This window comes from Balaenoptera borealis (genome assembly GCF_965194805.1).
Source record: "Balaenoptera borealis genome assembly, chromosome: 8".
Classification (NCBI taxonomy): domain Eukaryota; kingdom Metazoa; phylum Chordata; class Mammalia; order Artiodactyla; family Balaenopteridae; genus Balaenoptera; species Balaenoptera borealis.
In genome coordinates, this window is record NC_138865.1 from 80,466,969 (window position 1) to 80,482,767 (window position 15,799).

Below are 15,799 nucleotides of genomic sequence, written 5' to 3' on the forward strand. Positions count from 1 at the left end.
CATCACTGTAATGAAGGTTACAGTGGTTAAGTCTTACCACCTCTAACAGCTCCAAGCATTCTGAAAAAGAAATACTAGAGACCAAGTCTTAGAATCATCAGAGTTCACTGTGGAAGACAAATACAGGGTATGTTTTATTCTTGCAAAAGGTTATTAGGAGAGGGACTTCCCTGGTGGCGCAGTGGTTAAGAATCCGCCTGCCAATGCAGGGGACATGGGTTCGAGCCCTGGTCCGGGGAGATCCCCCATGTCGCCTAAGCCCCTGCACCACAACGACTGAGCCTGCACTCTAGAGTCTGCAAGCCACAACTACTGACACCTGCGTGCCTAGAGCCCTTGCTCCGCAACAAGAGAAGCCACCGCAATGAGAAGCCTGCGCACTGCAACGAAGAGTAGCCCCCGCTCACCGCAACTAGAGAAAGCCTGTGAGCAGCAACGAAGACCCAATGCAGCCATAAATAAATAAATAAATAAATAAAGGTTATTAGGAGATATGGCTCATTAGATAAAAGATAACAAAAATAGAAGTAAATATGTCACGCGGGTGAAAAAAAGGGCCACTCCATGTTATTACTGTCACTCTTTAAAAAAGAGCAAACATGCAAGATCAATACCCTCTTCTGAGCTCAAGACAGCATTTTTAGTCATTTAACTATATAGAGAATAATCTCTCTGTTCATTATATTTCCAGGTAAATTTGGGGGGTACCAGGTTTCCACTTGACTGCATAGGGTAATGGTTTCTCAGATAAAGGCATTCTGCTATTACAGAATCAAAGGATTTCAGAATTAGAAAAGAGTTTAGAGATTACAGAACAGACACCAGTGTCTGAGGCCAGTGAGACTTACGCAGTCAAAAGCCCCACAGGTGAGGAATGGCAGATGCAATTCCACTGAAGGCTGGACTTTGACCCAATGGTCTCACCACACAATGTCTCGTCTGCCTCCAAAAGCCTGCAGTAGGCTTACACTTCTTTTTAATAGTCAGATAAAGAGTAAAGTTAGAATGGCTGTGAGAGTTAGAGATAACACACGCTCAGGTTCAAGTATTTGGCTCATGAGTCAGGAACTAATTTAGCAAGGTACTTCTTCAAGAAGGATTCAGCCCCAAAGCAGGCGGATATGCTAACCTACCTCTGAAAATTCATTTTGCATTTAAAATCCAACATTCAAATTCCTTGTGCATTTTTAAATTAAATTAAAAATTTAAGCATGAAGTTAGAAGTAAACTCCAAACTGGACTTATGCCCCAAAGCCAATTTTCATGTACTTTGGATTCATGGGCTGTGGAACATGCGGAAATTTCAAGGTGTCTGATCTACTGAAATCCTTGGAGGGTACTTCAGTAAAGCAAGACGAGGCATTACCTGGTCCCTGAAGGTGAACAAGGATACAGCAGTCTTTTGCCAAAAGCCTGCTGTGTGAGGACTTTTCTCACTATATGCCACGTTGATTGAGATTTGTGTTCTCTGGCTAATGTCAGGGAGCTTTTGCTACTGTAGGCAGTGAACTCATTTGACCTGATGTCTCAGTCTATTAAGGCAGGTGGTGAACCCCAGCCAAAAAAAAAAAAAAGTAAACCTACAGCCATCTGTTTATTGGACTCTTTATCTAAAGATATTCAGAGGCCTCAGACTTTTTTTAATCAATAACAAAAAGGGTAATAAGGGAATCTACAAAACTCTCCAGCATGTTTTTTAGTCTTTCATTAAACAGAACTGGAAGACTATGCCAAATTAAAGCCAATTGCAAACTTATCCTAAACTGCTTATCGGTTGTCTGGAATTTCCCATCTCCTTGTTTCTACCAGTGGTCCCTGTCCTTTGAGCCATCTGACTGTTTATTATGATCAGCAAGTTGGCTAATCAAAGTAGAAAAAGGAAAGCTCAAATCATTTTAGTGTTCGTATTGGCTCTAGTTTGACTCCAGTAAAAAGTTATTGGATGGAGTATTGGAAAAGGGGTTAAGACTGTAAACTAAAATAAATAATATTTCTCAATTCTGTGTGACCTAGAATATCTTTTATGTTGTATGAACAATTGATATACTGTTAAACATGGCTAAATTTTCTGGATGATAATCAAAACCCTGCTGGGTGTGTTTTCCAGTAAATCGGAACTACCTATAGGCAACATTAATAAAGATTAATAAATAATTTGTATCTTTCATGGTAAGTGATTTATCTAATCATAGCTATTTTATCTATTAGTCTATCATCTATACATCTAACAACTGTCAATTATCTCCCTCTCTCTCTCTCATTCATTAAACCATCCATCCATCCTCTGTGAGGCTGGATTTCACAGTGGTTAAAAACTTGGGCTCTGGAGGCAGCAAATCTGATTTCAGTTCCTACTGCTATCACTTACTGATTGTGTGACCGTGAACAAGTCACTCAACCTCTCTGAGACCCTGTTTACTCCTCTGTTTCATAGGGATAATAAGAAATATCTACAGTTTTGCATATAAACGACTAAGCACAGAATCTACCATACAGGAAGTGTCCAGTAAATGGAAGCTATTTTGATAATAGAACTTTCCACATGCCAGACCTTCAAAAACAGCAGGAAAAAAGACTTAAATGCCTTTAGCTCTGGAACTTCATAGTTCGTCTATAATGGCCAAAGACAGATACTGCCTACATCACCGTCACTGAAACAGTGGAAATTACCCATCTATGATTTCATGGAACAATCATTTGTGAAGGTCAAACACGAGCAGTCAATGTTAGGCACTGTGGGCAGAGGAGAGAGACACTTCAGTAAACATGATACCAGATACAAAGGAGATTTGTACAAGTGTTAAATAAGATACGTGACAGAGTGACTCACTATCTCTGGTGTTGGGCAAGACTTTCAGAGGGTGTGACTCCTGAATTGGGTCTCGAAGGATAAATAGGAGCTCGTCGGATAGAAAAGAAGGGAGGTATGTTTGGCCTCTGTTCTCAGTATTCCTGGCAAGTGGCCTACACTGACTCTCACAACCAGCAGGGTCCTGGAGAGAACTGTTGTTAAGCTGCAAACTTTAAGCAGATGGGCATGGCAGGCACAGATTCTCACACGGCTAGAGATTAGGTACCTACATGTTCCCTAAATCTAAACTGAAGAACCACAAGAGAGACAGTCAGTACTCAGGGAGGCTGGTCTTAAATTCAGAAAGATTTCTGTAAGGTGATGATACCGTATAAGAAATTAGGTGCAGAATATCAACAAAGTTTTAAAATTTTAATTATAAAGATAGAAAGAACAACATGCCTCCACATGAAGTACCAGAGGCAGGATAAAATACTAAAAGACACAAGTGGAATGTACACAAACGTCAGAAAGGAAAAGGGGTAACAACTATCTCGAATGCAGAAAAAGGAATTATTTTGAGTTACTCTTTGAAAATGAATTCAGTACTGGGAATCAGTGGTGCTCAAGATAGGGGACCTACATCCTCCTCAGTACTATCCCCGCAGTTCACGGGGCATTCCCTGGACCACACTGGAGGAACATGTGCAACACAGCAGCAAATGGATGAATCCAAAAAGCCACTGGTCTTATCTTTGTGCTGGGAAGGTTTTCCTGGCTAAGGAAAAGGAAAATGCCTGGGACTAAGATGGGGAAGAATAAAGTGACTCTAATACTTGGCCTCCCGGCACAATGGGATTAAAGGCAGGCCAGACAGGCTACTTGGGCCCTGATCTATAATATAAAGAGTGCTGAAACATCCTGGTTAGAGATCAGAAACATGGATGGAGTCAGCTAACTCAGGTTTCCACATACAACTTCCATAATTGGCAGGAATAGATTGGTTCTACTCCCTGAAAGTAAACAAGAGTCTTCTAGAGAAAATGAAGGGGAAAAAAACAAAACACCTCCTTAGGTTTCATTTAGCTAAGGTGACCAATGTCCCTGCTTGACCAGGAGATTCCCAGTTTATGCCTGCTATTTCACTGCAATTATTCATAGTAACTCCTTCCTTCTCAAAATGTCCTGGTTTGGATAAGTTATACAGTCACCATCTATTTAGCCTATGTAACAAATTACTGTAACGAAAAGACTGAAACATACACCTTTTGGTAGAAAATGTATTTCAGGATGAGCAAATAGCACCAGTGGAGGAGAAAACCTTCTACTTCATAGAAGAATGCCAACAAAGACCAAATGATAAAAGTAGAAAATCATTCTTTTACAAATCCTAATGGAATTATTAAACCAGATAAGACTTATTGATTGGAATTAAAACGATCAGGTGAAGAGTTGATGGGGAACTGGAGATTACACAGTGACAAAGTAACACCACACAGATTGCTTTTGGTGGCAGAAGGAAAAAATTATAACTTTATAATGGAGGCTGTCAGTGCCCTAACACTGTGGTGAACCTTAACTTACCACTGATGGGTAAACCAGTGTATGACATCACTTAAAGTGTATTCTACTCACAATGGTTAACTGGAATGTAATCAAGTCTTTAAATGCAACTTCCAGTTTGTAGAAAATCCAAGAGATGGAAGAGAAAGTTAAATCACGCTCTGAGGCAGCAATCAGGCCCAATCCAGGTCAATCTTTTCAACATGCCAGTGAAATACAAAGCAGGTCTCTAGTAGGTTAAAAGAGACTTAAGGGACATAAAAACCAAATGCAATGTGTAGCCCTAAAATCGACTGACTCTAAAGGATATTTTGGAAGAATCTGGGAAATATGAATATGAACTGGGTATAGAATGATGAAAAGGACTGCTGATTATTTTTAGGTATAATATGATATTATTTATTATGTAAGCAAATGCCCTATTTTTTCAAAAAGATGCATACTGAAATGTGGGTATAAGGACACATAATTTACTTTATTACTTCTGCATAAAGATATGGTTAAAAAAGAAAAAAAAAGTGCATGTGCATGCACTTATATACCCACATGTACAGTTTAGAAAATCGAGTTCTCCCTATCCCCATCAGGGGAAAGTAGAACTGTTTAAAGAATAATCATGTGAAGGGGTTGAGATCAGCCTGTCCCAGGTGCTCCCGTATCTTCAGCTCTAACACGAGGGACGTGCCCACAGAGCAGGCGTGTTTTTATGGTAGACGCAGGCTGTGCGACAGAATTCTAAGATGGTGGCTTTCCCAGCATCACAGTGCTAACAGGGGCCTGGAGAAACAGTTGCGGATAGCTCTTTGCCCTAAAGCAACTCACGGGTACTTGTCTGGGAACGGACAAATCTAAACTGAAGGAATGTCACCAGACATATGGTGGAGCTTTGTCTCAAGAACACAACCGCAGCGGCCGAGCCAGGTGTCCTCAGAGGGCCCATCCCAGGAGCAGGAGGCAGACCATTTCCTAATGGGGAGCCCTAACCCTGGTAAGCAACATCATTATGGGACACTGGTGCTCTGATACCCTAGTCGCAAGACCTCTCTGTAGGGAGAACAGATCTAGGTGACAGGTAAAGAATAGAAGAGGTGAGGAGGAGGGGGAGAGACAGGATTTATGATAAAGTAAAAAGACAGGGGTTAGAAATGACGAGAGGTGGAGCATTTATTTGCGAATATAACTTTATAATGGAGGATTTCTTCCTCAGTAAGGACCAGGAGAGGCATCACAATAGCAAAGTGGGAAGTGAAGAGGAGTTAAAGGAGAACCAGAGGTGAGGGCGGAGGGGTAAACCGGCGGACAGGGGAAGACATAATGAGCAGGAACAGGAACGAGGGGTAAAACACAGCAGCAATGCGGGGGAGATGGGTGAAGTCTGACATGGCAAAGGAAACAGAAGGACAGAGGGGGCAGGAAGTAAAAGGAAGACAGCTGGTCAAAGGTTGAGGGGGCAGAATTTGGAACACATAAGAGCTGAATGCATCTTCTTCATCTCTCTACTCACAGGAACTTATACAGTAGGAATGAGGGGGGGGAGGAGAGAGGGAGGGAGGAAGGGAAGGGGGCCAAGGAAGGCGGGCAGACACAGAAGAGGAAGCCTGAGGACAGGCAGTGTGGAAGGATCCGTGAAGGCGTGGAAGAAGGCCAAAAGAAGTAGGGAAGGAGGAAGCACTCATTTCAGAGGCACACAGCAGTGGGTATTAGCTTAAACACGACAGACACGGCGTTCGTGAGCGTTCCACGTCACATTTCAGAATTACGTAATTCAGATTTACCTTAGGAATACAAGAACTGTTTTGACCAGGCAACACTTCTGTGGCTGACCTGAATCATAACTTATCTTATACAAATGCCTAGAACTAGGGTAAGAGCATGACCCACTTTACTGCAAAAACAGAGCCAAATAGCTCTTGGATCTTCTCTGCACTGCTGAGCGATACCAATCAGCCTATGGGGCTCCTTATTTTCCCCATGGTCCTCTTCTCATCCAGAGGGTCATTTCAACATATGAACTGCCCTGAGGCTGCTGAACATTTTCCACCCTTTCTTCTGTCTGCCCAGAACCAATACAAGAGGCAAATGCTGGGTTAATATAATTAATGTAGGCAGAAATCTGGCTAAATACTACTAAAAAAATCCATTTTTCAGGCGCCCAATTATCTACATTGCTGACCACATTGATTACATTAATCCAATGATTGCCAGATCTTTACTTTCTTTCTGTTAGGCAAGATTTAATCTAGAGAACTAACAAACCTCTCTAGGATGCAAATCTCTCCCAGGACACATGATTTTGATTGACAGCTCACAAAATAATTCGGGAATGCATGCAAAATTAGACTCCCACGCAATTTTCATGCAAAGGCAAATCTATCCATCAACATAACAGTGGCTCCCAGAAAGCAGCCAAGGTTCTCTGTCTGGAAACTAGAAACCAGGAAGTCTGATGTTTGCGAAGCCATAATCAAGCGCATTTGTTTGCGGTTCTTAATGTGCGTAGGTGGTTTCCAGCATATGAATCAGATCAGAAATTTGCATTAAAAATTATTATTACAAGATTTCAAAGCACAATGAAGTATGTGTTTGAGAATTGCTGGTTTACAATGTGGGGAAAGAGACAGGTTAGTGAATGCAGATTCCTAGAGTCTTCAGTTTGTTTTTCAAACAGAAAATAGTAAAATACTCTCCCTGACTCATGATGCCAGCCCCTTACAATATAGTTTAACTTTATGAGGTTGGCACAAGTTTAATACCTATACTTCCTAACTGTGCAGTTAGAATCAGATAACAATACACACATTACAGAACACAGAAGGTCTCACTGCAGAGCACCTGCACATGAAAGTAAAGAGAAAGATCCAAAGGGCCTCCTGGAGGAATACTTACTATTTGGTAGAGTCAGATAACTGATATTCCCGTCGTCTGTCATAGCATTCCTGGATTCCAGGATCATTCCATAAACTCTTTATTGCATCTACATACGGATTCTCAAAAGCAGACACCTTCTCCACATCAACTTCTCGAACTAATTGTGCGTGAGCCTGTTTTAAAAAAAAAAAAAAATAGTTTTAACCTCCTTTCCATCACTGAAAATTGCCTTTGTTTTGCACATTACATTGTGCACAAGTGAGGTCTTTCCTCATATACTGGTTTTTGAACTGGTTTATAATAATGTAATGCTTCTTTTTTTTTTTCCTTAGATAAAACCCAGTCCCAAATCTTTCCCTCTAGAGTAAACCATGAGGCTACCTAAAGTTGACTAGAGGAAAGCAGAGTGTTTGGTTCCCGTCGGAACAATGAGGATGTCATGCTACACATAATGACTGTTTTCAGGTGATGATCATAATCCCAAAACAATTAATGTTATTAAAGGGAAAAAAGAGACACTTATCCCCTCTATGTTTATAGTTTATTATAATCAAACACATAATATACCCAGCCCTGAGTGTTCTCATGGGCTGGGCATTCACTGAGTAGCAGAAGCTCAATCAGACTCCTCAACTAATCAGGGTTAGTTTCTATGGCTTGCTTCTAGGATAGGGGTAAAACCACAGAAGAGCAGTTAATATTAACGACTGAATCTGAGCAGCAGTAAGCATGCCTCTCCACTCCCACACCCCTGAATTGCCAATATTTATTTTATAGCTGCCTTATCTATATTATCAGATTGAGGAGGCTATTCAGTTTTTTTTAACAAGGAAAAAGGACTTTGTTATTTTCATTATACAACATTTAGCAGGAAAGAGGTAAAAAGATTTAAAAAAATTTTTCAACAAGATTGAAATCAAAATGTGTATGGTCAACCCCCAAATTAACCAGAATATATCACTGTCTAACAATCTCAATCAAAATAGGTTTTCATGGGTGTAGTTTACATGTAAATTACAGATGCACATAAATATGTAAATCAACAAATAACTAATTATCTTGAAAACTGGCGGCAGATGGCTGATGATTTGTTAAAACAGTCTTGATTTTGTACAGATAAACAAACTTCTGAACGAGGTCAGTGAATGGTTATCTTGATTACATGATGACCCAATTATTCTTTTCATAGAGTTTTAAGCAGATAGAATTTAATAAATTTAATCCATGTTAGGCCTGTCTGTTCCCCATCTTTATCTTCCTTCTCATCCTGTAAGAGGGAAGGGCCCCATGTCATTAGACTAATCTTGATTTAGAGAAAGTTTTAAGAAGCCCAACATGCCAAGACTGAAGAGACCACCTTTCTTGCTAGTTCTGCTCTGACCCTGACAGTCAGATCTAGTAAGTGAGAAGCCCTATAGCTCCGCCCTGCACCCCAATCTTGGAAAACGGATCCCTATAGTTGTTTTCTGTACCTAGTCCCTGCCCAGGCAATCTGTCTTATCCCACCAGCAATCCTGCCATCCTGAAGTCCTGTTCCCAAGTCTCAGACCTCAGGTGGGCCTACCTCAATCACAGTTCCCCATGAGTCTCCCCCTTGAAAACAGTACCACTGGCTCCCCAATGAATCCCCAGTGCTGTGCTCCGCCTGGCTCTGTAGCACCTGTTGCTCCATGTCGACACCAAAGACTGTACTGGTCCCACCTGTTCTGCCGTCTACCTGCTCAAGTGGACCTCCTTCAAGCACAAAACACTGGCTGTGGGGCCTCCTGCACTCTGCCCAGCAGGCATGTCTCATACCTTCACAGGTATGCCTGATGTCAAGCTTTGACCCCGCCTTTCTGCCCTTGCTCACTGAATACAAACAAGTGCTAACTCTTCGTGTCCTGAGATACGACAACGATCACCCATGGTATAATCCTCAGTTAGAATCCCCGTGGCTATGTCTGTTTTACAGTGTTCTCTAGAGGATTCTGTGCATCTTGGAGGGCAGATGTGGGGCAGGAACAGGGATGTACGGGATGGTCTCCTGCTGGATATACTCTAAAGACATGGTTTTAATCTGACTCCGCTGTTTCTTATGACATTGGATAAGTTGCTTAATCTTGCCAAATATTATCTCTGGTGGGGAACATCCTGCCCCAACAAGCTCATGTGACTTACTATTGTGCTACAGTGCAGTAGTTGAGTGGTTCTCCAAAGGCGGTACACACACCAGCCGCATCACCTGGGAATGTGATAAAAATGCAAATCCTTCCATGCTACCTCAAACTTTTTGAATAAGAAACTGATCATCAATCTCTGTTTTAACAGGCCCTCTGGATGATTCTGATACATGGAAATGTTTGAGAACCACTGTGAACTATTAAGCATCACACAGACACTAGTTGTTGTGGTCATCATTAATTGTCTGGCTGGCCAGAAAACTGCTATTGGAAACTAAAGAGAAGGGTCCCAGAAAGGCAACAGTACTCCAAAGCAAGGGGCATTATAAGGGCCAGGAAGCCACAGAAATGAATAAAACAAGCTAGATGTAGGCAACAGGGAGTGATAGGGACTACAGCACACTGAGAAACACACACCCTAATTAAAGAGGACAGCTGCTATTTACCTCCCACTAATTGTTGCCATTGGGATATAGGCCCAGTGTTGCCAGATTTTCCGATTTACCAAGGGAAGCCAAAAAATCTAGATTTTTCCATGAAATAGCCCTAATTTTTATTCTTAGCAATGCTATAAACGATAAAGTATATCTGTGCCTGAGTTGGATCAGGTACCACTCATTTGCTCCTCCATTTACTTCCCTAATAAGATTGACCAGTAACACTATGTCCTACACAGAACCTGGAACACAGTAGCTGGCCACTTAACACACGCTAATAAGTAGTTTTGCAGCACTTTCCTACAACAATATTTAGGCAAACTATTATACTATCCATAGGGCGAAATGGTTGAGACCTCTCTGAATTGCATAAAAGCTACGTGATGATACAGGTTAGTGTAGGCAGTATTTAAAAACTGAATTTGATACTCACTACACTGGGCCAGCCATGTCATCTGGAAGGAGTTCTGTTTCTGTTTCTAGAGAAGGTAACTTATGCCAGAGAAAACAGTTTCAACATAGCAGACACTTTTTGCTATGATGATTAAATGTTTATTGAACCCCAATGAAATGCTAGGTAACATAGCAATTAAAGACTTAGATATAGTTACCACAGAGGGGTAGCGGTGGAGTTGGGGGGAACAGTCCATATAGCGGGCAACCAAACAAAGCACAGGATTATGTGCTCCAGGAGTAGAAATGAGGGAACATTTGCATTTCCATCTTTAATTTCAGTTGACTGTAAGGGCATTTAAATAGACAACATCCTCAACAGTTGTATAACCGAAAAGCCTGCTCCTGTAAAATGAGATTACTTTCTATTGTTAGAAAACTCCTCCAATTTCCTATCTTGTTCCATCTCTGTTTGCTTTTTCTTACACCTGGAAGGCCTTCTCTATTCCTTTCTTTAGCCTTTGTTCAGGGGCCGTATCCTGTGCCATCTCTGACAGGGAGATGTTCCTAATATTCCTCCTCTCCCCCAAAATGTGAGCTTTGTGTCTTTTGAACCATGGAACTTCTACATTTTGCTTTCTGTTGATAGTTACCTCTTGGCTTATCGTCTTCTAGACTATACATTGAGGGAAGGGGCTGTAGCTTACTGGCTCTAATTTCTTTTGGGGCCCAGCACAGAGTGAGCAACAACAAATATTTGTCTAATTTAACTGCGTTTAAAAAGGACATATAAACACAGTGCCAAGTCCTACAAGTCAAAGACAAGTTTCTCAAGGAAATCTTCCATCCATTACCTACTCTCTCAGAACTACATAATCCTTAACAGCACTTATCTCAGTAGCTAGTGTGCATCTATTTGTGTGATATTTGTTAGTATCCTTCTCCCTGATCACCGTGTAAGTTCCAAGACAGGCTCAGCATTGCAGTATCAGGGTCTAGCAGAGTGCCCGCCACTGATGCTCAATAAATATTCGTTGACTGAAGTATATAAGGAAGAGTGGAAATTATACTAAACTGGAAATTGGGACACCTAAATTCTAGGCCTGGCTTTACCCCTAACACAAGCCATAACCCTTAGAAGAAACTACTTTACCTCTATAGAGCTTCATTTTCCTGGTCCACAAGATTATGCAACTGAAACAAATCATCTCCCTAAGGCTTCATCTAGCCATTAACTACATGACTGTAAATAAATACATCTAGAATACATGGAGCACCAAGGAGTTACAACACTGTCCCTCCAGGAGCACACAATATATCATTTATTGAAACAAGACCTCACTATTTCAAACAGTGCCTGACAATAAAGGGCAGAACATGGTTAAGTCTGTACATCGGCAATGCTACACAGGGGTTGAGAAAGTAGAACTCAGTATGGATAGAGAGGTCAGACAACATGTCAGAGAGAAGAGAGGATTCGGCTGGCAGGTGGAGATGAAGATGTGTGACTTCTGAGGAGGAGGGATAGGTGAACAAAGGCTCAGTAGACAAAATAAACATGGCCCTCTCTTTTAACTGTGGGGAAAAAAACAGTCTAGTGAGGAAGTTTCATGCTGACCCTTACTGCAAATTAACCTCCACAATGAAAGCTACAGTATTAATCTCAGCTATGAACCATAATCAACCTCCACCAACTATGAAAGTATATTGGCCTCAAAAATCACAAGATCACCGCTTTGCCTTCATCCAGGTCATAATTTCTAAGTCACTTTTATTGCCTACTAAGCTTTGTTTTTTTTTTTTTTTCTAAGCTTTGTTTTTTAATTCCACCCTTGCTGTTTGGTAAAATAACATTCAAATATAATCAACTGTAATTTGCATTTATGTAAGAGCTTTCACCTGAAGTTCTCAAGTTATTTAAGTATGACAGCATTTTACAAAATACACACAGAATTTTTACATTGCCTATACAAATGTCCTCAATGGAAGTGCAATCCTCTCATTTTTTTGGTAAAAAATATTCTGTATGTGGAAAGAATATTTTTTAGTACAATGTGTTAGACTAGGAAGATAAACTAGACCCTTTTCTATTTGTCCAAATGTCAGATGTGAAGTAGTAAAAATCACAAGTAATTACGTGAAATTAAACAATTACTAATGAAAAAGGCTATGACGAAAAGGAATGAAGTCATTTCTAATAATATAAATAACAGTTACAATTGACTACCCTTTTTATTTTGAACACTGTAAATAGAAAAGCAAAACAGGTATGAGTTAGTTAATCATATAAACAAAATGCAAAATATAATTCTATTTCATTTCAAGTTACAGTTGAACACACTGGATGGAAATACTTGATAATGAAAGTTAGCTTTCAGAATTCTTAGCAAGCTGGTGGCAAGCCTCAGAGGGAACATTGTGAGAACTAAGTAGTACTCTTAGGAACTCTGGCAGAATTTTCGGTTAAGACCACATGGAAACCGCAGGATGTGCCAATGTGGTAATGTCTTGTTTTTGTGATTCGGTGGTCATAAAATTCAGGTAAATCTTAGATGTGTTGATGTTTCCAAGGTTGCTTCAGCAAGAGGAAGGAAGAACTGAGTTCCCACCACAGTGAGTCTTACCCTGCCCACAGAAGGCCAAGCCTTCAGATGAAATAAAAAAGAGTTTATAGTCACTTTGGAAGGATTTTCAAAAACTCATTAACAGCTCGAGGCGGCTTTAGGCTGGAATGTCACACCTATTCCGGTTCCTACACTCTAGAAGTAGAAAACCAAATGGTAACTTCCACATTTGTTGAAGCTCTTAGACACAAATATTTAGCTCATTAGGGCTGCTCTGTTTGAAAGGATGTCCAACACACACAGAGGGGCTCTGAATTAGAAAAATTCTGAACTGCTGTCTGAGTATGTTTTAATCCTGAACCAAGGTGCACACCTTCTCACTCCTTTTTTTTTTCTTGTTACTTATTTCCATTTTGGCATTTGATTCTAAGTTATGAAAACAAACAAACCAAAAAAACAGGCTTTTTTTGTTTTTTTCTCAAAGGAAATACAGAGTAAAATGATGGACCTTGGGATCAGATCTCTCTGTTATAATCCCACCTCCACCCAGTACTAGTTGAGCATGAACTTGGGCAAGCTATTTAACACCTCTAAACCTCTGTTTCCTAATCTGTTAAATGGGGGTAACAATGGCATTTATTTTATTTTATTTTTTAACATCTTTATTGGAGTATAATTGCTTTACAATGGTGTGTTAGTTTCTGCTTTATAACACAGTGAATCAGTTATACATATACATGTCCCCATATCTCTTCCCTCTTGCATCTCTCTCCCTCCCACCGTCCCTATCCCACCCCTCTAGGTGGACACAAAGCACCGAGCTGATCTCCCTGTGCTATGCGGCTGCTTCCCACTAGCTATCTATTTTACGTTTGGTAGTGTATATATGTCCATGCCACTCTTTCACTTTGTCCCAGCTTACCCTTCCCCCTCCCCGTATCCTCAAGTCCATTCTCTAGTAGGTCTGCATCTTTATTCGTGTCTTGCCCCTAGGTTCTTCTGACCATTTTTTTTTTCAGATTCCATATATATGTGTTAGCATATGGTATTTGTTTTTCTCTTTCTGACTTACTTCACTCTGTATGGCAGTCTCTAGGTCCATCCACCTTACTACAAATAACTCAATTTTGTTCCTTTTTATGGCTGAGTAATATTCCATTGTATGTATGTGCCACATCTTCTTTACCCATTCATCTGTTGATGGACACTTAGATTGCTTCCATGTCCTGGCTATTGTAAATAGAGCTGCAATGAACATTTTGGTACATGACTATTTTTGAATTATGGTTTTCTCAGGGTATATAGCATTTATTTTAAATTTATTTATTTTTGGCTGCGTTGGGTCTTCACTGCTGCGTGCAGGCTTTCTCCAGTTGTGTCGAGTGGGGGCTACTCTTTGTTGCAGTGTGTGGGCTCTAGGCCGCTGGCTCAGCAGTTGTGGCGCACGGGGTCAGTTGCTCCGCGGCATGTGGGATCTTCCCGGACCAGGGCTCGAACCCATGTCCCCTGCATTGGCAGGTGGACTCCCAACCACTGCGCCACCAGGGAAGTCCCTATGGCATTTATTTTAGATGGTTATATGACAGAAAGGATGTAAAACACTAAAAGGCAGACCTAACACCCAAAGCTGCTAACTCTTTAAAAAGCAGAAGAAAAGGAAAATAGCACAGGAAACGTAAAACGTGCAGTGTACACACTTACCAGCTCTGTAACCTTAAGCAAATCACCCACCTTTATTTGCTCAAATGTGAAACAACATTCTAGAGACCAGCCTGGGTAATGGATCTCAGAGAGTCCTCAAATTTGCAAACACCCCTTAAAATTTCCTACCAAAAACGTGGGCAAGAACTATCATTTCTTAGACCACTTCGCCTTCTCTGACTTCATTACAACTTGAACAGCTGACCTTCATTCATTAAGATGCACTGAACACAGAGTGACAGTTGTTGATGAATTTTCTTATGGGCATTAGTGCATAAATGACAAAGAACAGCAAAGTCACACCGAGCTGCTGCTGGCTGGGTTCACGTAGCCAGTGACTCATTCCTACAGAACAGCCTCTCCACACTTATGATTCAACTCATGGCTCAGCAAAATTACAAATGACTACATGACACAGCCTTTTGAAGTCCCTGATGAAGATGATAAATCCTGTGTGTGGAATCTTTCAGTGCTAGGGAATCTACTGATTCTCCTTTGCTAAAGCATCCACACCCCTCTTTACCCTGGTATCACAAGAACAGAGTAGGTATCCACAGGTACTCAAGACCCTTATAAAAATTGTCATAGTATTTGCATATAACCTATGCACATCCTCCCATATACTTTAAATCATCTCTAGATTACTTACAATACCTAATACAATGTAAATGCTATGTAAATAGTTGCCAGGGATGGGGAACAACAGCTTGAGATGAAACCGGGCTTCAATCATAACTCTGTCACATTCCAGCCCTGTGTCTTTAGGCTTGTCTCTCAACTTTCCTGAACCTCAGCTACCTCATCTATGAAATGGGAAAATAATTCATTTTAGGGCTGTTAGAAAAGTTATAAGAATTGTTAGTAAAATACCTAAAACAAGTATTATAATTACTATGAAATCTTGAGCTATTTCAAAATTACCATTAATAAATATTATCTCAACAAATAGTTTTCTACCATATGTCAGGCAATACACTAGACACTGATGAAGCTGATAATTTGTGTTAAATAAAATGTCCCAGATAGCAAAATATTAGATAAGAAAGTTTATTAAACTGTCACATATTATTCTACTTTAAGATTTTACAAATTGATTTATTATCACTATTAGATCTGCTTTTCTAAGGTTAGAGCTTTATTTTTAATCTTTATTACAGCATTCACCAAGGTAATCAATGACTATAAGGCACACTGCCTTTCCCCAAAAACGTTGCTGAAAATCTGTTTCTCTTTTTGGTTTTGCTTCGCTATAAGCTACGTTTGCTTAATCTAACATATAGCAGATTCCTTCTTCGATGGAGAAAATACTCCTTTATTATT

At 40.4% G+C, this 15,799-nt stretch overlaps 1 protein-coding gene across 1 annotated transcript in view; it reads right to left on the reverse strand.

The window, feature by feature from the left end:
• GNAQ (G protein subunit alpha q) overlaps positions 1-15,799 on the reverse strand; it is a 288,439-nt gene that overhangs the window by 84,166 nt on the left and 188,474 nt on the right. Inside the window, exon 3 of the mRNA XM_082401495.1 lies at positions 7,241-7,395. Within this exon, the coding sequence (XP_082257621.1) occupies positions 7,241-7,395 (155 nt within the window). The remainder of the gene's footprint in view (positions 1-7,240; positions 7,396-15,799) is intronic.